At 45.7% G+C, this 23690-nt stretch overlaps 1 protein-coding gene and 1 long non-coding RNA gene across 2 annotated transcripts in view; one reads left to right on the forward strand and one right to left on the reverse strand.

Moving 5' to 3' along the window:
- The window catches only part of PRDM6 (PR/SET domain 6), a 94980-nt gene extending 74333 nt beyond the window's left edge, over nt 1-20647 (reverse strand). The window contains exons 1-3 of the mRNA XM_017531842.2: nt 20253-20647; nt 19158-19761; nt 9599-9906 (exon numbers count right to left, since the gene is read on the reverse strand). Of these exons, the coding sequence (XP_017387331.1) occupies nt 9599-9906; nt 19158-19746 (897 nt within the window). The 5' untranslated portion in view covers nt 19747-19761; nt 20253-20647. The remainder of the gene's footprint in view (nt 1-9598; nt 9907-19157; nt 19762-20252) is intronic.
- LOC119471789 lies at nt 19130-23464 on the forward strand. Its single transcript, XR_005200873.1, has 2 exons — nt 19130-19221; nt 21791-23464. It is a non-coding gene; the product is annotated as an uncharacterized LOC119471789 (long non-coding RNA).
- The last annotated feature ends 226 nt before the right edge of the window (nt 23465-23690 follow it).

The raw sequence follows: 23690 nt of genomic DNA on the forward strand, positions 1-23690 counted from the left end.
AGTAGAGACGGGGTTTCCCCATGTTGACCAGGATGGTCTCAATCTCTTGACCTCGTGATCCACCCGCCTCGGCCTCCCAAAGTGCTGGGATTACAGGCTTGAGCCACCGCGCCCGGCTAATATTCTTTATATCTATGTGCAGAGTCTCCTACAGACAAAGTTTACTATTAAAATCCAACTGAAAAATGGGGGGGAAATCTCAATTGTTACACAAAAACCATAAATATTTTCTCTGTAATTTACATAACTATTCAATATTACTCTCCATATGTGGGAAAAAAGAGGTATAAAGAAATTAAGTTGTTTCACTAATATCTTACCACAACTAGATAAATTAATGTCGCCGACTTGCATTTCAAAGAGACTTGGTCTTTTTTTTTTTGTTAACACCTTCATGTATAAAAAGGAAACAGAAATTTTCTCCTTCCTCTTGTGAGGACCATTATAATCCCCTTATAGGCCCCAGAAAGGTTTTGTTTTTATTAAAGACACATGCTATAAAATACATGAAAACATTAGTAGAAGTGTTTTTATAATATCAGAAGGGTCTGTGAACTGTTAATAAAATTTCCCACCAAAAAAAAATATGGAGTAGACACGATAAGACTAGACAAAATCTATTCATGGGTGAGCCAAATTTAAACATTTGCTGGAACCCTATGAAAATAGTACCATTGGTTACAATTTCCAAGATGTTTTGAGTATCAAGGAGATAATGAAAATACCTTTAACCAAAACTGTGACTCAATGAAATAAATCTATATTATATTACATAATCAGCTCTCAAATCTTGTTATGAGAACTGTCAACAATGGTTACCACTGCTTTATACCCTTATAGAGTTTGAATTTCTGATCAGCACAATAATTATTTGTAATATAAAAATTCATTTCCACGATTTTAAAGCTTCATTTTGAGATTTTCCACTTTGTGGATTATCTGGGTCAAATTTTACATTGCAATTAATTGCAATAAATGGAGATTAAGTGCTTTCCTTAGTAACCCAATATTTTTCAGGACTCTCATCTCCAGAAATTATTTGTGTATTTTTATATCATAGTTAATTTTAATATTACTTTGGGACAAACACAACAGGTTCCAAAAGCATTGTATTCTATTAATGTATTTAGGAGCTATCTACCATATTGAAGTATATATGGATATCTCATAATTTAATGCTGTTACTTTTGTGATAAATGTTAATATTCCCAGGCGTGCTAACAATATTTAGCTCTTGGTGCTTTACAAGACATTGAAAACATGACTTGATTACATTTAATTTGATTCCAATTAAAAAGCACTTAGGAAGTTTCTACTGAAGTAGATTACGCTGAATGTTTCTATAGAAGACACTTCATTATCTGAGGCAGCTTTAATTTAAAATGACCACACAGAGTGAAAAACACTGTTCATTTTAATAAAATGGGCTGAATCCCATATCATTATTTCACAATTGCATGCTGTAGATTTTGATTTATTAAATAAATATACAGGGGCACTGGGAAAAGCATGTGTTATACTGAGTACCTCATCACAGTTCACCCAAGTCAGAGCTAACCACGCAGCTTTTAAGTCTTAACAGAAACCAGAAATGCTGTGAAAAAAATTTAATTAAAAATGAGGCAATAATATCAAGACACTGAGTGAAAATACTACCTTTTTGCTAAATTTCTAAGTAGTCAGTTTTACAACTAACTAAAAATGAAAATGAACTTCTAACTCAGGCAACAATAGCAAATAAAGGAAAGTTGCCACCAACCCTCTGGACGTCCTGAAATATAACATTTCCCATTTTAAACAAAGAACTACCTTGAGATCAAATTTCTATGTATTTACAAACAGGTCAAAAATCAGAACAAAAATTGTTTGTTTTCCCAACACTATGTTAAACAATTTTCTAAAGTGTTATTATTTTACAAGCCCCAGTTCGTGTTAAAGTTTTAAAGGGAGAAAAGGATGATTAAAAACAAAAGGATGATTAAAAACAAATGTCTCAAAGTCAGTTATTTTGTACTAAGCATAAACCACATGGCTAGCTTTCATTGGAAAGAGCCCTGCAGATACATTTGGCATACCCATTTCTGTTATTTTAGGAATAAAAGCAGCTCTGTGGTTTGTGGTTAGTGATTGAGCACCAAGTGAACTTGTTGTGTGTATGTTCCTGTATAGGAAAACATGCAGCATTTTGAGCATTTCACACTTGTAACAATGTCTTTATTATGCCTTCCAGAATTAATTGACCTAAAATCCAGTAATTCCACAATATATCTATTGGATAATTAGAACTCTAAGGACCAACAAATAAAACACATTATTGACTTTTAGATCTTCAATCAAACAAATATTTACAGCTGCAATTTGCAAAAATTATTTCCTTTTAATTTGGCATCATATCAAAATCTGTGCTACTGAAGTGAAGCATATCAGTATTATCAATACCCTCCCCCAAAATTATGATTCAAGTCCAAAAACAATGATGCAAGCTTTAAAACAATCTGCACCTGCCCTCCCAGCCTAGGTGGGTCTCCTCTGAAGGCAAATGAAATTTCATAATTGTAAGATTCCTTGAAAAGTCCACCTGACCTTGAGACCAAGAACAACAGGGTGGGGGAATAGTGACCTGGTTTAGTGACCAGCAGCTATAGATATCAGAGAATGTGCTTGTTGTCAATGAGCATCGCTGAAATCTGTCTCTACCACACTGGAACAATCAATTTTGTAAATGATTGCAATAATCAAGGAAATTGCCTAATTTATAAATCCTTGCATACAGCATTTTAATGGATTCCTCTATTTTAATGCTGATGCCTTCAAAGCCAAATGAATTGTTGTCCAGGCTGTCATTACACAAAATGATAAAAACATTCCATCTGGTGGGGAAACCACATCTCATGGATATTCAGACCCTCAACCCATAATCACTCACTAGTGACTTCCATGAAAGTTTTGCACTGCTGAGCCTTTGGAAGAGCAAAGAGCAGGCTTATTTGTGTCTGGATGTTTGTGGAAATCCCTGTTAACAGTTTTGGAATTTGAACAAATTACCCTTCACCGAGCTGTAATGCACTGGATGTGTCCGCCAGTTTTGACAGCCTCATACCATTGTAGTTGTCTTCTATCTCTCCTTTTTGTCTGTCTAATGTGGTGCCATTTTTTACCACCAAGCCTCAGAGTCAGCAAGCCTGGCCACTCTGAGCTCCCAGATCTTGCATCACATCAACATGGATGATGCTGGATGCACTGAAGCAAACATGTGATGTCCCAACGTTTATGCTCCCACTAACAGGTAAATCTATGGAGTCTACCTGGAGATTCAGGCTACACACTTAGCTCTTTCCCTAAGCCCACCACACATAGATTGCTCTTCTCAGTTAAACCTTGGCCAATTGATTCCAGCCAATAGTGTGCTGTCAGTACTTTACTTACTGCTCAATCTCACTAACCTGACATTTATGGTGCACTGATTGGCCTCTGTCAGTGGTGCTGGTTGTAAATTCACTTTGAAAAGCTTTGTGTTAACAGCCTTCAACCAGGCTCCAAGAAGAGTACGAACAGGCAGCCTGACAATTGCTCGACCTCCTGCCCTTATTACAGTGAGTAAATCAGGGTATGAGCCATTAGGCTGGAGCCTGGGGCCTACACAAAAAGGATTGACATGACGAAAGGTCAACCTCTGTCACACATGTGTAACAATTTGGATAATGGAATTCTGTAACTTATCTGAGTGAGGTGGCAAATGCTTACAAGGAAAACTATATTCTGCTCTTGCTTCTCTGGCTTTTATGCTAAGTACTTATGCCGAAGTCTGTATTTCTTGTGTAAATATACAAGGAATGTCTGAACTAATGAAATCTTGGAGTATATATGATTCTAAAAAGGAATGAAAGAAAAAGAACGAAGGCGGCAGGCTCATAGCTGTTCTATACATAGGGTTCTTTAGAATAGCAAATGGTTTTTCCCACACTACCAGTGTATTAAGTCCATCTTCTGAGAAGAGAGAATTTGATATTGTAGGCATATTCCCCAGCTGAGTAATATGTAGTTTTTCATATTCAATCACAACAATTTTTAATTCATATTATACTACAACTATAAGTGATTTCTGGGTAATACAATAGATAGTCTCAAATTAAAACTGCTTTAATTTACACAGTGAAATAAGAAGGTTCCCCTGCAGGCTTCTTGGGATCAGTGTTATTATATGACATTTCTATCAGATCACTTGCTGCCAGGCAGTGACTGAGGAAAGCAGGTTTCATTTACCCACTAACCTCTGAGATTCTGATTTCTCTTTTTATACCTTACTTTTAAGTCAGTGTGGGAAAAGAAAAAAAATTACACGGTGTAAGAAAATATACAGTTATGGACCAGTAAATATTTGTAAATTGTTTTCTTCATATTGACAAAATGCTATCAATAAAAGAAGCAATTTGTAAAAACAGATAAACTGAACTAATGAGAAAAACAGTCCTGTGGATGTGGAACTCATCAGTCTTTACAAAATAATTGCAGCTAAAGCACTGTAGTGTCATATGCATGTTGGGATTAAACTTCACTGATATGAGACTGTCCAAAGGGCTGTTAAAATTTTTTTAAAGCAGAATTATTTTTGGACTTAGAAAACCAAGGGTGGCACTATACAGCAGGATACATAAACCAAAAGGAACAGAACTTTAAAGGGACATTTTCAAAGCAACTTAAAGTACTAAGTTTTGACTTTTAACACAATGCTGGAAACCATTCCAAGAGGCGGCAGATGGTTTTACAGTATATGTAAAACTACAAAATGCTCACACTCTATCAAATGGGCACCACTATAAAACACATCCTCAAATCAAATGAGGCAAAGCCAGGGAGATGCACCAGCTGTTACTCTGCATAATTTAAAACATAATCGTAACATTACTATGGTTTATTTTTAAGGAGAAATTATTTGAATTTCACAAATTTGACATATTCAAAACAAAACTGACAGGCAGGCTACTATATTAAATGATAAATTGCTGAAAAACACAATTTTTACTTCAATATAACTGCAATAGCCACATAATTCTATCTCCTAGTGTTTTGGTGAATCACGCCCAAATGAGCCAAACTCTATAAAGCAGAATATGGAGTATATAATTACAGCACTATCACTGGGACAAATTTTAAATTATTGTAATTTAATTGAAAGTGATTAATTTAAAATATTTTTTCAACATCTAAATGCATACAAGTGGGTACAGTACTGTATATATGAAATTGAGTCACTGATAGAAACATATATAATACATTTAAATATGAAATCAATTCATTTTCTTCTAGAACCAACTACCTACGATGGTTTTGAAATATAAACATTTAGCAATGTGTAATATATTTTTAATATTGGTTTTCATTAATATCTCTTGACCTACGCTAAACAGTAACGATGAAAAATAGACCATTTGCTTAACAGCAAAACTCTTATTAAATCTAAAATATTATGGCACAAAACCAAACCACAAAAAGGCTCACATTATGTTATCCCCCTTGATTTTCTGAAGAAAAATAATGAAGGTTTCCATGTAGTACAAATGAAAATGAGACACTCAAATTTACTCAGGAAAACAGAAGACAGGTTCTGTAGAATTAAAGCCCTTTCTAATATCTTAACTGTAATCCTAACAAGTCACTACATTATTTCAATTAGCAGGATAATTTTTCTAGGGTGAAAATAAGTGCAATTTATTTTGTCATTCTTGCTATAATTTCTTGTCAAGTCAGACACTGAGTTGAAAGGTCTGAGTAATTCTAGCCTATCTTAAACTGTAACTTTATTTTAAACTTCCGTATTTTATTCCAGTAGAATTTTAAGTATACACTGGGTACATTCCTCAGGTCTGGTCATATTAAATTCTGATGTTAAGCAGAAAGAGGAAACCATGTGCAACTAGATTAATTTATCTCAAGGGAAAGGGGGCACATTAATAATTGAGATAATGTTTTCATAAATGTTGGAATCAAATGTGCCTTTACACTTCTTTGTTAGAAAACACATTAGGATAAAATTATCTCAATCTCATCAATAAGACCTAAATGCTGAGAAAGATTCTGTTTTCTTTGGAAAACATTAAGAAAGATTTTTCTTCATACTATGTTCAAATAGCTAGAAGTGTATCATGCATCCAAGTCTTGGAATAAATATATTTAACCAAGGCAAGTGATTGTCTAATGCACCCTGTAATGTTTTGTTTTAAAGTGTCTGAATTTATTATTGTCTTAAAAAACATATTAAAATTCTGATTCTAAAAGAAACTGGCAAAAATAAATGACTAATGATTTGGCTTTTCGCTTGTAATCTTCTTAAACTATAAAAAATAAAAAATTTCCTTGGCTTATTGCAAAAATAAAACAATACAAAAAAAAATCTTTCTTGGAATTTCCCATAAACACCCAGAAGAGTCAAAAGATATTGAATATAATGAAATGATATTTAACTTTCTTTAAATTGCTGTATTTTGAAGGTCTAGGATTATACACAAAAAAAATATTAACTAAAAAGAATGATTGCAGGCTTACAAACCAAACAAGCTCTCCATGAGCTGATGTGTATTAAATATCAAAAAGTCATTTTTCTACAAAGAAAATAGAGCTTTTAATGATTTAATAAAAGGAGTAACTAAGGTGAATTTGATTGTTTCTGTAATAAGCTTTCATGTATATAATAAGGTACAACCATACTAAAAACAATGAACTGTAAACTGAAACAAAAATCCATCATCTACTTGGAAACAGTGACAGGAAAAGATTAGCAATCCATTTATTGTACTGAAATAAAGATAAGGAATTGTGGTAAGATACATCAGGACCTGAGTATTGAACTTGAAATATAAAGACGTTTCTTCATCAGCAAATGATTTGAAAAAATGTGAGGAAGAGAAATGATTACAGTTGCCTTTTAAAATAAAATAGTCATGATTCAACTCCTTTTAATTTTTTTCAAATACACTTTATGTTGACTTGGTATTCTGGAAGACATCTAAAAGAATAAGTTTGTGAAATGGATAATTATTACATGAGTCATTAAACAATTATTGCCAGACATTTCCTGCAGATCTGCAATGTATTCTACTTACTGATTCTAACATAAATAATATGATGACTTTTAAAAATTTCAGAATAAAATTTAGCTTTGAAAGAAAGAACTAGAATTTAAGGAACAATGTAACATTTGGAATCTTGTATTATAAATGTAACAATTCAAACAGCCATGTTTCATAAAAATAAATCACAATGCTTAAAAATTTTTTAAAAACTCATACTTCATATGTTGAAAATCATTATACTAATAAAAATCTGCAACCTATTTTATAAAGTAAGTATTTTATTTTGCAAATGGACATTGGCCATTGGCACTAAGTTACCTGGCCCCAGTTCATCACATTTCACATGATCTTCCAGGAGACTGATACATTTTGCCTGGCCAAGGTTTTAATATCCCTTCAATTCCTTCAATGTATCATTCTAACTGTTGTTACAGATAATTTTTTAAAAAATAGATTATGTCCTGAATTTAAAAATTGGGTCCTATAGATCATCCAAGCATACACCCAGCAAGTCTTTTTTCTAACACAGAACCAACTCTAAGAACCACCCCGGCACACTCAAATCATATGCCCTGAACAATAGGTAAAATTCGCTTTATATCTACTGAAGTAACAAGAAAAAGAAAAACACTGACTAAATTCCCCAGCCTCTTTACTACAACAAAATTTTAACTTCATCAAGTACAAGTAAAGGTAGAAAAGAGAAGTTCCATAGTTCTCAGTGTTGATATACACTATTATAGTCTATACGTGTAGCGGCCACCTGCCAACATCCTAATCATTCAAAGCCTCCTGGGGGGCGGAAAAAACCCAGAATAAATGATGAGGTTTTTTGTTTTTTGTTTTTATGTTTATGTCTTTGTCCCCTGGCACTCTAAAAATGGATAGGCATCAAAGGGCAATATAATAGTGTTCAGTTTTAACATTTTCTGGTAGAGTAAATTTGTACCATTGAACAATTGCTATACAATTTCCTTTAGAAAAATATTGGTGGATTTTAAACTATATTATAATAGAGTTCCTAATAACACCACGGAAACATAAAAAGTACCTAGAAGTGTTTTATAAACTTTAAACCACATTAGAGGTTACAACTAATTAGTCAGAAACAAAAACCAAAATGTTTCAAAACCAGATGCTTTGAGCCAGGGCACTCCAGCAGATAACTATAACGTAGGTAGCTCATTGGCCGCCATGTCCTCATTTTGGGCTGCTGGGCCGTGGACTCATACACTGAGCTCCTTCTCCATCAAAAGAGGCTTTGCAGACACAGGCCTCAGGACCCCATCCCCAATAGTCACAGGAAGGTTCTGGATACCAGATCTGTTTTTCACACAGTTTCTCCAAGGCCTAATATAGCGCTGGCCAGAGTGGGCGCTCATCAAAAATTCGAGTGGATTAATGATTCCCATGAGTTTTATTTCGTGAATATAAGGCAGCTCACAGTGAAAAAGATCATCTTGACAGGCCAGAGAGCCAAGTACGAGAGGCAGACTCTCAAACTCTCACAGAAACAACCCATTAATGGACCCCAGGGGTTCCTGTCAACTTGTCCCCTGCCATTTAAGAAACTTTATTTTCTAGCTAGTCCCATTTTTTTATACCACCTGCCCAGTTAGTCAGATTTACATATTGCTTAAGGGTTTGACTTCTGGCATCTTGTATTACTTAAGCAACTTTCCATGAGTGGAGGTGGCTAAGATTCGTAGAGGGTTGCCTAATGATAAGCATCTATCTCTTCGGGAGTGAACCTCAATAATCTACCAAAACGTCAGGCTGACGTTTTTCAAATAGGTTATTTTAAAATAATTGCATCAGGTAAGATTGTGCCATTAAAGTATTATCCTCAGTTGGGTTACACCATAGTGCTCAGAGTGTTCTCATGTTTTGATTTTCCATCCTGATGAAGATTACATAATTTCCGTTCTTCAGAGAAGCAGGGGAATTTGTGATTTCTAATTCCCAATATAATTGGCTTACTTTGGGCCCTTTGAAAATTGTGAAACATGTAATCTCTCAGGTTCATCACTGACAAAATTGATTTTACCTGAGAAAAGGGGCCAGCCTCTCCTTCCTCTCCTGTATGCTTCTGTTCCTTTCTACTCACTACACAGAAACACACTGGAAGCGCTTGGAATGGGACATAAAGATCACCCAGCTCACCTTCTAATGCCCACCCTCCTCTGCTCCATCTCTTCAGCTGTTTTCTCTTTTTCTCAAAATTCAGAGAGACCAACGGTCAAATCCATTCCAGCTGGAACTGAGGCAGGTTAAAGTGACTCTGACTTCAGACACCTGTAGGCTCTGCTTCCCTGGCTGGGTTGCTATTGGGTCAGCCCCAGCTCTGTCAGCCTCCTTACTGCAGGTGCTTTAGACACTAGGCATCTACAGGACCAGAGAAATCTATTCTCCGCCACCCTCCGGGGGCCAAGGGAGACTCACTTCGCAGTTGCCCCTGCTAAAGGCCAGGTTCCCTGCCGGCCAAGGCTCCTGCTCAGTGGCGAGGCGCTGTGCAGCGGGCCACTTACCTCCCAGAGATGCTGCGTGTTCCTCACGGTGCCCGCCTGCACCTTCTCTGGCGGCAGAAGCACGCCTTGGAAGGGTCCAATCCAGGTGCCCTGTTGAATCCTCTGCGCCGCGCAGATGCCGTAGGCCAGGCCAGGCACGGTGCTGGTGCAGAGGCACACCTCGCGAGGCAGATCCCGCAGCCACTCCGGCAGCTCCGGCGGGGGCGCGGCGGCCGCAGCACTGCTGGTGCCCACGAGCCGGCGCAGCGAGTGCAGTGGCCCGTGCATCGGGCACTCGCCGTTGCGGTTGTCAGCGCACATGTCGCAACCTGCGGAAGACCAGGAGGAGGAAGGGAAGGTAGCGGGTTAGTCCGGCCCCTCTGAGCGGCCCACCTTTGGGTAAACTCCCGAGACAACAGCATCACCACCCGCCCGGGTAAGCCACCTTCGAGGAAGGCTCTGCCCTGGGAGCACCGAAGCGACTCAGAGCAGAAGAAGAGAACCCGCGCGGCTCCCTTGGAATTCGCCACACCCAGATCTGCCTGGTACCGGGTCAGGACTCTAGGCTCCCCAAAAAGCCTTCGGATCTGGGTGCAGAGAGCATCTGCGTTGTCCCTCTCCACGGAACCGACAGCTCCAGGCTTCTCCTTGTTTCAGTCTCTGCATCTCTCCCTCTGTCTCGGTCTCTCTTTCTCTCCCTCTTCCCTTCTGCATCTCGTTGCTTCTGACCCTCTCGCCCACTCCTGAAGTTTCTATCTCGAGTTTCAGGGTGTGTTTATCCTCGTATTACGAAAAAAGCCCGTCTCTTGCCCAATGTGCTATGTGGAAGAGATTCTATCTATAATGGTCGCCTGTGTATTTAGCTTTCCTCTTTTTACAATTACTCGGGAGACGATTTAAAATCGCCAGACAGGGGGCAACCAGTCTAGCGCGGGCGCTACTAGCACTCCCTTCGACCCAGGGACTCAGAGGCTTCCTCGACTGCCTCCCAAACGCCTGCGGGACGGGGCAGAGCACGCCTGCAGCCCAGTGGAGTGAGAGCCGCAGCCCCAGGACTTCAAGGGCGTGCCTGCACTGGGGTCCCTCAAGTGCCCAGTCAGTTCTCCCTCCAGGCAGTCCAGCCAGGCAGGGACAGGTGGGGCGGAGGTGCTGTTCTGGAGGGTTTTGTGTGCACGCTCTTAGACGCCTCAAAAAATGAATAGCAAATTTAATTATCAGCATAATGGTTAGATGGAGAAGGCCCCAACTCCTGCCCCAACTCCTGGCTGTTCCCCAGGATAAATGCGATTCTGTTGTGCTACATACACTGGGTGAAGCTTCTGATGAAGCTGTCTCTCTCCGACACTCCCCAGAGCAGCCTGCGTGCGAGGGGACCCCCACCCTCCAGGCCGGGCGGTAGTGGGCGCCCAGTATACCTCCACTCGAACTGTGCAGGGGCCGGGCGGCTACGGGTAAAAGAGCCTGCGGCGACTGCGCTGTCGGATCGCAGCGCCCTCCGGGTTATTAATGGGCCTGGAGGAGCCGCTGTGTCTGCGCCTCAGCGCGGCGGGCCTGCCCCGAGAAGGTGGCCTTGGCGCCCGCCGGCGCGGCCCAGCCTCCTTGGCCCAGCTTCCCTGAGGAGCCACGGCGACCCCGCGCAGGTGTCAGGCCTGTGGCACTGGGCCTGACACCTGGCGAGTCCCGCCTGGCGGACACGGTGAAAGCTGGCCACCGGTGGATGCGCCAGCGCCAGGCAGCGGGTGGCCCTCGGGGCACCCGCGCACCTGCCGCTGACCTTGGCCGCAGCCAGGCCCGGTGGATCACCCTGGGTGTGCCCTATCTGCGTTGTAATGGCCGAAACGCCCAAGAAGAAACTTTTGTGTAAGGAACACCTACTCGTAACCCAGCATGGTAAGGGAACCCTCCTTTTTCGATTTGCTTCACAGGAAAGGAGGGCTGACTATGTAAGCATCCTGTCTCACTGGAGGGGGCTCTAGCCCCCTAAGCCTTGGCCTCAGTCAGCAGCTACTCCTCCTCACCTCCCAGGAGAACCGGAAGAATGAGGGCTCCAAGCTTCTCAGAAGTGCCCCAGGACTCTGAGATGGAAAGCAACAACCTGATTCCCAAAGTAGAAAAGTGTCCATGCTGCTGGGCCTCCCTCGCACAAAGGCCCTCTTCTGCCCCTCCTCTGCCAGCAACCGAACTAATGTTAAAATTCTTCCAGACTCTGCTTTTGACCCCAGGGCCTGGATGGGAGTATTCTCACACTTATCTATATGTCAACCCCTCTGAAACACACACACTTCACACACCCTCTCAAGCTTATTGATTGTGAAAATAAAAACTTCAAGACGTTTTAGGAATGACATGAAAGACAATAAATATAATTACAGAGTGCATACTATGTGTCACACACCTGTCTAGAACCAACAACCACCATATTAGCTAAGTATCATGATTCCCATTCTGCAGATAAAGCAATTCCCAAGAACTGTAACTCCACTAACAACCAGAAAATAGAAGGTGGCAGAGAAAGTCGTGTCTGCCTAACTCCAAAGCCTCTAAACCCAGAGATTTTTAAAAGACTAATGAAAGCTGGGAGAATTTAACATTCAAACTAGTGACTCAATTGAATTGAAATATTTCACTGAAGTAACTATGTGGGGGCCATGAAAACTGCTATAGCATGACTGAGTTATAGTGGTTTCTCTCCTTCCCACACTCTTGTGGTTTTGGACATTAACGTAAGAGAATGAACAGGAAAATATATAAGTAATGTCTTTAATTTTGAATGTTAGTGTCTGACTTCAGAGATGGCCTTTCAGCACCTTTGAAAAAATAGCTAAAAGCAAAAGACAATAAACAAAGGCAATATGCCCATGGAAATAGAAATAAATCACTCCAGGGAGTTGCTTAACTGATTTTTTTTTTCTGCTTGACTCAATGATGCAAATGATGAGAAGCAAGAGTGTTTAGCATTCATTCCCCTAGCAGCCTGTACCAGAGATTGTCAACTTCCAACATGCTTCCCCATGCACATCATCCCATCAACTACATCAGCATAGGTACCAACTGCAGTCACTACCCCCATAGACAAGAAGCACACTGTTAGTATTTATAATGCATGATAATAAAACTATGGCTAAAGCCTTTCTCCAAGAAGTCCTCTAAAGCCCTCTTCAACTTCAACTAAAGCCCTCTTCTGCCCCTCCTCTGCCAGCAACACCAACTAATGTTTCATGTGTCTCCATAAAGTGTTGAAAAACTTAATAGTAGCTAACAACAGTAACTATTAGGAGTGAAAAACGGAGGCTCTCCCAAAAGCTAGAAGACTGCCTGTGTGTTAGGTCCGCAGCAGGCTAGACTAAGCCAATCCACTTTAATTAATCCACACACACCAGTCTTCTTAATTTGTGAAACACTTAATGCTATAGCAAAATATCTTGCCAGAAAAGTAGACCAACTGCCATCAAGAGACATGTTATATTCCAGTGTTACTTTTTAATACACAAAATCTTCGCAACTGAAAACATTTGCATTTTATGTCTGAGTCTCAGGGTAGCTTGAGGATATTAAACACAAATAACATTTCTTGGGGTTGACAAATATGACGCAAGTACACAAATATCCTAGCAGTGTTTTCTAGACATAAACACCTACATGAAAAGGTCTGAAAGAGAAGCAGGCTATATGCCCAAACTATGTATAAATGTATATAATGTATGTCATTATATTTTACACACACACACACACACACACACACACACAGAGCATTCTAGGCCAGGCAATACATAATACAACTACTTAAGTTCCTAACAAGGAAGCAAGCAAATGTTCATACTTTCTCTTAAACTCAGAAGAAGAGATTTTGTACAAGTTCATAATTGTTACTCATAAAGAATTTTTTATATTTGTGAGAGATACTTTCATATGCTCTAAGCAACAGACTTTGAAATGCCATTTTAGCATTAGGTAATGTAAGAGACCATGGTTTCTTTTCTGTCTTAAATGAATCTGTCAATGCTCCTGTCTAAGGCACTCTGAGTAAAGGAAGGTGCTGTCATTAGGTTACAGACTTGTTCACCTACTGACTTCAGAATGCCAGGCCAAGTGCAGTTTACAGCAGACTTTCACTCTTCATTTCCTATCCTTCTCTATTGTTTCAATGTCTTTAAAAGTGCAATAGAGCTTCACAATGTACCTATTTTAAGGCAAAGGGGGCAAAGCAGGCCATGGTTTTCTTTTCTGGAATTTCATTTCTCGTTCCAGGAAAGGTGAGATATAAAATGCTTCCGGGCTTTTGGTGTGTGGAGAGGCCACCAGTCATGTGTACGCGCTCAGGGAGTGCGCGCCACGCCACTTCTTCACTTCCCAAAGCTTCCCCGAGGCCTTCCTCGGCTCCCACCCGCCCCGTGTAAAGGAAACCGAGAAGTAGATGAAAAGCCTGCTTCCCCGCCTGGGTGGTACTACCCGATCGGGCAGGAAATCCTCCCCAACCGCCGCCGAGGTCGCGGCCCTCAGTCCCTCAGGCCGAGACCCGAAGGGCCGGCGCCCATCGATCCCCGCACTGGAGTGCCGCCTGCTGGCAGTACCGCGTGCGCCCCGGGCCGGGAGGGGCGTGGGGGCTGGGCAGCCAGGCAGAGGGCGGGCAGGAAGAGCAATCGGGCCCGAATCTCCCGCGTGGGGGTTCACTTTCCCGGGTCTCCAGCCTGCTCTCCCCGCCACCCCGCACTGCCTTTCCGAGCTGTAGGCTAGAAGGGGTGGCGGAAAGGGAGCTATGTGCGGGGTGGGGCGCCCAGACGTCGGCGCCGAAGGCCGAGTTTTAAAGGTCCCACCTCGATCCTGCCCGCGAAAGGCTCTCTCCTAACATAAGGCGTGGCCGCCGACACCACCCACGATCCAAAGTCCCCACTGAGCCCCGCCACCAACCCGGCCCTCCTCCTCTACCCGGTAAGGGTCTTCCAAGCCCAGGGAGCGGGTCTAGAAGCAGCTCCAGAGGCGAGGAAGGTTTGCCTGGCCGCGGCAAGAGGAGCCCATTGATTGCAATCACACCCCTGCGGGGCGGCCCAGCCCGTGGGAATCCTCTCAGAAACTCTCTCTGTACGCGAGTTTAAAGCTCCCGGCGAATCGCTGAAGCTCTGGGCGTTCTCTGCCCCGCCTGGCCGCCGGCTGGGCCCTGGGACCAGGAGAGAGAGACAAAAGGAAGAGGGAAAGAAGGGAGGGAGAAAATGTGGGTCTTATTTGTCTCCCGATGACTGTATTAATAAATTAAATGGGAGCGCCAGAGTGTTAGGATGAGAGAATATTGCGCGGAGATAAACCTCGCCGGCCCCTGCCCCTGCGAGGCTGCCATATACAATGCGGAGATGATGAATAGGAGCCGCGAGAGAAGATCGAAGCGGGTCTGGGCTGGCTCCACTCTCTCCTACAAAACTATAGGGCAATTAATTGTGGCTTGTCCCCTCATCCTTCATCTCCTGGTGGCACATATCGATGGAGATTACTGCTGATGGACCATTTTATCACCTTAAATAAACAGTCGCCACCTCTTCTAACCTCAATCTAATATATGGCTCTATGTTCCGTTTCAGGGCGCTAGATAACGAAAGATGTAAAATAGCTAAATCATGTGTGTTACGGGAGGAGGCTTGACCTGCACACACACACACACACACACACACACGAGAGAGAGAGAGAGAGAGAGAGAGAGAGAGAGAGAGAGAGAGAGAGAGAGAGAGAAACACAGAAGCCCACGCGCTGAAGCCAAATCTCCCACCCAGCCAGACCAGGTCTGAAATCTAAGGCGCTCGCTGATCTTTCACCGTGGAGGCGCAGGGCGGAAGGGGCGCAGCGGGCGTTCCTCCGAGGCAAGAAAAGCCTGCTGATGCACCATTGGGCTCGAGGTTGCCAAACAAGACCCGTATTTTCCACCTGGGTGGGAAGGGATTAGGGAAGGTCAGAAAACACTCGCCCTCCTTTATCTCTTTCCTTGACTCCTTAGCAGGCAACCCGACAGACGAGTGTTAGGCCCAGACTTCTTTTTCTCTCCCCAGCCCCTCTCCCTAAACCCAAAGCGTGGCGTTACCGAAAAGGGAGCTCCCAGCCCCGCTCCCACACTTTTCTCCCAACGGCGCTGTTCCTGGCACTGTTCCCTGCGCTGGAGGGCTCCAGTAAATCGCGAGGGGACAGACACCCCTTCCGCAACTGGGGAAGTTGCTAAGTGGTCCAACTCTCCGCCGAGACACCTAAAGTGGCTCAGTTCCCGCCTCCCTCCCAGGTCCTAAAGAGGCACATCTTCACAAAAAGGTATGAAAAACTAATTGGCTCTCCTAAGAGAACATCCGGGATGCTCCGCAGAAACGCCAGGTGCGCCCGGTGACTGTCTTTCTCTACTTTCCAAGAGTAAGTGACAAGGTCTCAGGCAACGCACCCGCTCCCAGAACCCGGGAAGAGGCCACTCTGATGGAGCCTGACTAAATCAAAGGCCTCAGACAGCCCAGCAGCAAATGAGGGCAGTAATACTAGCGCGGGAAGGAAGGGCCCCATCCGCCATTTATATAGCAGGAGGCACCACTTGACTTTTAAGAAAAGAAAGCAACAGCATCAGTAGCAAAGCATTCAGGGCTTCGGTCAAAAGTGTACTTCAGTCACAGGGTAAATTGATACGGAGTTGGTAATATACTGGAAAGCTCACCCGGGCTAGCTGGTAGTTTCTGCTGCTTTAAAATCTTTTGGAAAGGAGAGCTACAAGCCCCTTCACTGTGACATTTCCCATAGAGGCCAATAAAGTTTCAAGGTGAATACTAGTGTTCCTAAGTTCTTTTCTTACAGAGAAATGATATATATTACTGATCTTAGGCAAAAAGTTACTCTACTAAGGGGAAGGGACAAGGAGCCACCCCCCCCCCGTTTTTATTTAGCCTTGTAAGAAAAAGAGAAAACAACTCAATGCCTATCTTTTAAAGTACAAACTGACAAAATGAAGCAATGCTAAGTGGTCACTTCACAGAATTCATTTGGAGGGAGATGGCAAAAAAAAAAAAAAAAAAAAAAAAAAAAAAAAAAAAAAAAAAAAAAAAAAAAAAAAAAAAAAAAAAACCTAAAAGAACAACTAGGGAAATCTATACATGATAAATTAATAGGAGCTTCCCTCTGCCTCCACCCTTCCTCTCACTCCACCCCCACTCACTTACAACTCGGGAATAAGGAGAAGCTTCTGTTTTTCACAGTCTTTCAATAACCATTATGCCAACTTCCCCTGCCAAGGGAAATGAGTTTCCCAGCGTTTGCATTTCTGACTTGTTTTAAGCTCCTACTTAGATTAGACTCAATCACAGTTCATCTTTGTAAAAGTACATCCCATGGCTTCAAATGAGTGCCTAAGCTTACTTTTCCACACAAGTTCCTGGAGGAATGAGAGATCTGGTCTCCCAGCATTACACAGGGCTATCTCAGCTTTTTATTTTCTTTCTCGATTGCCCTTTAGTGAGCATCGTGGGGTGTAACTCTAATAGGACAATCTAAGTCTCTTTTCCTTCTATCTTTTCCCCTGCACTTCACACACTGAAACAATCCAGTTGGCTCAAAAGGAGATACCAGAAGATTAACACAATATAAATCATTTAAATAAAATTGCAATTTATTTTCTCCAACCAGAGAAAAAAGTTACCTAGGCAATAAGCTAGTTCAATACCCATTAGGAATCTATCCTAATTCTTTCTCTGATTAGTCTTAAGTTTTCTCTGGTGAAAATGTATTAAATCGCCCGACTGCACTGTAAACAGTACAGGGAACTCAGCACACAGCCAGGGTTTTGGGGTGTGCTCCTAGTAACTTCTCTAGCATATACTTAATTCAGAAGAGAAACTGTAAGATAGATGAAGCATTCTCAGTCTGCAATGGCTATATTTCACTTAGCAGTAAGACGTTATCTTTTCCAAGGCAGTTTAAAAATCTTATTTCACAATTTAAAATAATTGCTTCTAAAACGCACATTCGAGAAATTCAGTAGGCGATAAGTATTTTTTAAAATCTATTGGGAGAGTATATTTTGTAAAACTTTCTGAAACTCTGAAATACAAGTCTTCTCAACTGCACAGCAAAATTAGAGTTGAAACCACTATTTTAAGCCAGTGCTTTGTCTTCAAACTTTATAAACAAAAAAGGAAACAAGATTGCTCTTTTTGTTGGTAATTATTATCTCCATCACAACTATGTCCAACATAATGAAAATATTCATAGGCCTCAATCACGAGGCTGATGCCCAGTGGATTTTTTCATCAAAGCAACGACTTTGGAATCCTTTAAAAACCCATAACTGGACTTATTTTGCTTTTACAACGAATTAAGAAGTTCACAGAGTGGTAGACATTTTGCAAGAAGCAATTTATTTAAAATTGAATAAAAATAAACGTTTTAAATTGACTTTACTCATACAGAAGCCAGATGAATGAATGAAATGAAGAAAATATTGGAATGAATGCTGATCTTTCAAATCCTGTATTGCTTTCAATCTGACGCTCTTAACATACTTTAACGTTATCTCCAGAAGTCTCTGGGAGCACGTTTAACACCCCCAACTCAGTATAGGTGTAAACACAGTAAAACTTCTGAAATTACCAAAAAGAAGCAGATATAAAGCAGTACATATTGCTTGATCATCATTTAGAGTTTTGCTTCAAAACCACCAAATGGAATCGTACTTGTGATAAGCGTTTCAAATTGTGAATATAGGAACTGAAGCTACAGGAATCTTGACGTTTAGTTTGGCATTTCCTATTAACTTGGAGAAAACGTCTTTTACTAAATTATAATCGCCTTAATTTCTAAAATAATAAATAAACCAACTTGGGTTATGAACGTTTGCGGGGTCAAAGGTGCGCGAATAAAGCGGGATCAGCGGACTCCGCGGGGAACAGAAATTTTCTTCTCAGTAAGTAGCAGGCTTATTTTTTCTTTTCCTTCTTTTTAAATGAAGAGTAGATCTAAGAATACTACCTGCCTTCAAGGAGAAACGACTCCGTACCACCCAAAATTCCTACTCGAGCGAGGCCTGGCCAGCGAACAGCTCGCGACCGGTTTCCCCCGCAACCCCGCGGCCAGAAAATGACCTGACCTCTATAGATGGGGTGGAGAGCAGTAGAAACAAGCCTTGGTCTGCGTGCTCCCCAGAAACGCTGAGGGTCCCTCCCTTGTCCCGGCTAAGACCAGGCAGAGCCGGTCCCAGACACCCCCTGGCACGCGCTGCCAGTACCCGCCTGGCCCCCGGCACTGTCCGGCGGGAGGGCAGAGGTCTGTAAGGTCGGGTCCACGGGTGACTCTGGCACCAAACACTTGCGACGGTGAAGCAGGTGAGGGGAGGGAGGGAGGAAGGGAGGGAGGGAGAGGGAACCCCAAAGTGCCACCGGCCGACTCAACCGTTCTCTTTTCCTTCTCCCACGCCAGAAAACTTTTGTCACAGAGATCCGGGAGGAGCGGGCCGGCGGCCGGGACCAGCTGCTCCCCCCGCCCACGTGTCACTCTTACCCGACCCGCCTGACTGGCTCCCGGGCCCACCCGCGCCAGCGCCCCGAGAGAGAGCGCGCGGGCTGGGGCTACGTACGGTTGTTGGGGTCGCTGGTGTGCTGATTGAGCGGGATGATCTCCATGCGCTGCTGGCCATACAGGTAATAGTCCAGCTCCTCTGCGCTGCAGCGGAAGCGCTGGGCGCCTCGGCCATCCCCGCCGCCGCCGCCGCCGCACTTGGCGGGCCCCGGGCCGGAGGCGGCGCCGAGGCACAGTTCCTTGGGGGGCAGCGGCTCGGCGGCGACGGCGGCGGCGGCTAAAGGCGCGAACACCGGCAGCTGCGACACCGGCAGGGCCGAGAGACCCGCCAGCGCGGCGGCAGCGGCGGCAGCAGCGCAGGAGGAGGCAGAGGAGGCGGAGGTGGAGGATGAAGCCGGAGTGGACGAGGCGGAGGAGAGAGAGGCGGGCCGCGGGCGCAGGCTGTCCGGCGGAGGCTCCGCGCGTTCTGGGGGCGGCGGGGGCGGCGGCGGCGGCTGAAGAGGCTGCGGCGCGTTCAGGGGACCTGCGGCGCCGCTGCCCTTGAGCGGGCCGGCGCCGCCGTGCGGGAAGAGTTGCTGCCAGTGCTGCAGGTAGGCTGGGTCCAGTTTGAGGAAGGCCGAGCCGCCGGGGTCTCCGGGCTTCAGCATTTCCGACGCCTCGAACTGGGGACAGAGGGCAGGGAAGAGGGGGCGCGTGAGCCAGACCCAGGGCCTGGGCGACCGGGGCGGGGAAGAGGGCCTCTGGGACCCTGGAGAAAGCACCGGAGCCGGTGGCTCATTCGGCGGCTGCCGGGTTCCGCGGCTCCCTCTTCCCAACTCCGCTGGGGCGCAAAGTTTACTCCGACGCTGCGGCGCCGCACAGAGGGAGTTGTGGGCACCCTGCTCTGCCTCCCTGCCCGCAGCGTCCAGCTCCCATCCAGCAATGCTGGGGCCCGACGGGAGGGCGCTGCCAGCAGAGCTCGGCTGCAGGACGCAACCCCCGCCCTCAGCCAGCGCCCGGAGCCGATCCGAGCCGGGTGGCGAAGTGCCCGAGCCGCGTTTGCCTCAGGCGCCAGGAGGCGGGACAGTCTCGCCCCCCGCCCCCCACCTAGGACCACCAACCTTCCTATCCGTCGAGCCCTGGACTCTTAAGTCCCAGACGAGCCTCACCTTACCTGAAAACTCGGCGCTGCGGGTGGGTGCGTGCGTGTGTCTCGGTGAGCGTGCGGGTGCGGGAGAATGTGCGCCCTGTGTGCACTACATGCCCTTGGGCAACGCGGGAGGAGAATCCTAGAGATCGTGCCGCCCGGAACCCGCCCGACCTGCGAGCGAGGGAATTGGAAGCCCGCGGAGGGCGCGAGAGCGCAGGCGGACCTGGCCGCCGGACTGGGCCGCCGGGGGCTGCTGCGCTTGGCCGCTACCTCGTCCTAGCTCCCTGGCTCCACGCTCTGGCAGCCTCCCGGCTGGACACGTGGGTTTTACGACAGCACAAAATACAAGTGTGTGTGTGTGTGTGTGTGAGTGTGTGACAGAGAAAGAGAGGGGGAGAGAGAGAGAGAGAGAGAGAGAGAGAGAGAGAGAGAGAGAGAAAGAAATGGGGAATGGAGGGGGGAGGGGAGGCAGGCCAGAAGAAGGGGAGGGGAGAGGGAAGAAGGAAGTTCTAACGGCCGGACCCACACCGCCAGTGCGCCTTTTCCGCACAAACTCCTCGGCCCTCCCATCCCCTGTTTTTTTGGCATGACCTCTCCCGCTAGCCTGTTGTCTCTTTCTGTCCATGATATGTCTTTTTTGCGTGCCAGCTCAGTGCCCGCATCTTGAAATCAGTGGAAACGCGGCAACCGAATGTATCTCCGCACACGCTGTAGTGTCCACGCTTGAGCAAGCCCGCGCCGCCGGTCCGGGTTTGCCCGGCTCAGTTTTTCCTGGAGTGCTTCTGGGTGCTAGAGTCCACTCGCTCGCCACTCCAGCTCTATCATAAATCCTCTGGGGAGAAAAGTTGGGGGCGGAGCGGGACGGGTTGCGCGCTGGAGTGAAACCCTCTGTCTGCAGCCCTGGAGGCAGGCTGGTCGGTGCAGGGAGTCGTGGGACCGAGGGTCTCTAAGAGCAGCTGGTCCTGGCGGGTTTGGCTGCAGGGCTGGGAGGCGGCTGCAATGGAGTCTGCACACCATCCAGCGCTCGGCCAACCCGCTCCCGGGTTGTCTTCTGGAAGGCTCTTTCCCATTCCTCGTTGGGGACTTGAGGCAAGTATCCAGTGCTACGTCTGGTGGCACAACTGCTCCGGGACACGGACGATGTTGTTTGCAGTTAGCTTCCTGCGGCTGCCCCAGGTCACGCTTAGGTTTCTCTACCCAAAACATGGCGTTAGAGGTGCAGCCCCACCCCACCATGCCATCTCCCCAGACTTTGGGCCAGGGCAGCCCTTAGATGCAGTCTGGCAGCCACGAATTAGCCATTTCCTTCCCCCTGCCCCCCCTCCCAGCTCTTCCTGGCATTTTCAATAGTAGGTGGTAGAAGGTGCAGGCAAGGTGTATGAAATTGACCGATTCAGGAGATACTTTCCCATGGCTAGGGTTCTGGCCGTAGCTCAAAGAGAAGAAACGGCATTTATCCTTCTCCAGACAACCTAACTTATTTAGCACTTGCCAGTCTGGACAATTAATAGCCATTCTTTCCTGATTTCTGCTTGTTTCTTTTTCTCTTCCCACCACTCAAGTTGTCTGAGCCTGGGAAACGTGCTGTTTAGCCTTCGTCCGGGTCTCATGCAGGATGCTTCGATGTTGGTTGGAACAGAGTTGGACCGAAAATGTTTTGACTGGCGTCGTTATGACAAGGTCATCCGTCATCGTTGGATAGATTGATAGCACCCAAGTTTAAGGCAGAGACCACGAGGGAAAACCCACGGCACTGTGGACCCGGAGGCTAACCAGGCAGTCTCCGCAGATTTCCAGCAACTCCATAGGGAGGAGAGGATGAAGTTCCAGGCCCGTTTCAATTAATCTGCTGGTAGAACTGGCGAAGAGAGGCTTGTCGGGCCGCGGGAGAAGAAACAAATCCTTTTTCTCACTCTCTCCAGGTTCACTGCTGAGAAACCAGGACACTCCTCTGTTCCCTGGGAGAGACAGTGAGCTCCAGGGATGGAAGTCCAGACTTTGCAGCAGCGGTCTTCCCATCTGCCTTCTTGTTTCTGCCCAAATCCAGCTACTTTCAAGCGCTTGGTCCCCAGGACTGGAAGTCCCAAAGAACCTCTACCTGCCCCGACCCGCCTCCCCCATACCCCTTCACCCCCTGCCACCATTAGAAAGTCTTGGGATTTTGAAATGCTAGTTGCAGCAGCTGCTTCGGTGGCCACAGGCCGCCCACACTCTGAGAAGCGGAAGAGGGAGGGTTCCTCTCGTAATGAGATTAGCTGACCTGTTAATGAGAGCTTTGGACGTGCTGGGCGCGGGTGGGTGCTTTACGTCCATTTAATCCATCTAGCAACCATGCGGAGAAGGCATCAGTAACCCCCATATTGTAGGTGGGGACTGCTGAAGTTCGGACAGGTTAGATGGGTTGCCTAAAGTCACGCCAATAATGAATAATGTATTCGGATTCAAACACTGTTCGGTGAGGTGCCAAGTGCGTCTCCCCCCCACCCTAGTCAAACCTGTAGTCAATCGGTCCAGACTGACGCCAGAGGGGGTTGAGGGAGCACCCACGGGAGAGATATGGCTCCCCTTGCTGCAGGAGCCAGGGAAGAAGCTGAGAAGGTAGCGAAGTCCCCCTCGCCCACTACGTCTACGGATGGTGTACCTGGGTTTTCTGATTCAAGCGTCCGCCCCACTCACCCCCGGCACAGGTCGATCAGGAGGCGACAGGACCCTAGGGCCCAGAGGGTACAGGGACCTCGCGTGAAGGGGGCAGGAGAAAGTTTGAGGGACCGCCCTGAAGGCCCGGGAGCGAACGAAAAGGTCTGGAAGGGAATGGACCAGGAGCCTGCCCTGCGCCTCTCCAACAGGCCAGTGGCACCGGGTGGTTGAGGCGGAGTCCGCGGAGTCCTCCCCCCGGTGCCCAAGCGGGGTGGGCTGCGGATAGGCGGGACCCCCGGGGCTGCGTGCACTCCGAGGGGCGCTCCCCCACACACAGTTGACCCTGGGCCCGCTTGGTCACGGCCACCCTGGCGCGTCTCAGTAGTTTTTAGAAAGTGAGCGTGCACGGACCAGCACCCCCTCAAATCCGCTCCCCCCACCCCCTTCAATTTAGAAGACCAGGGAAACAAATCACTTCGACCACTTAGAAAGCGATCAGATCTTTATAAAAATCCATTGCTCCCAAATCGATGGGTGAATATTTGCTGGGAATTTGTTCCAGAGGAATAAATAAGGAGGCTGAATGTATTAAATGCAAACGGGGGGACACGCTGGTGTTTTTCTTCATTGATTAATGACCTCTAAAATAAAACAAGTGGAAAGAGGAGCCAGGATCGATAAATTAACTACCCAAATTCATCATTTTCTCGAGCATTTTTGCCCCGAAAATTATCCTTGGGAAGCCCATTGTACCCTAAGCTGGGAGGGGAAAGATGGAGCTGAAGGCCAGGGTAGGGAGGGAGTAGCAGAAGGGGCAGGAGAAGG

The sequence above is a fragment of the Cebus imitator genome, unplaced genomic scaffold, assembly GCF_001604975.1.
Source record: "Cebus imitator isolate Cc_AM_T3 unplaced genomic scaffold, Cebus_imitator-1.0 Scaffold74, whole genome shotgun sequence".
NCBI lineage: Eukaryota > Metazoa > Chordata > Mammalia > Primates > Cebidae > Cebus > Cebus imitator.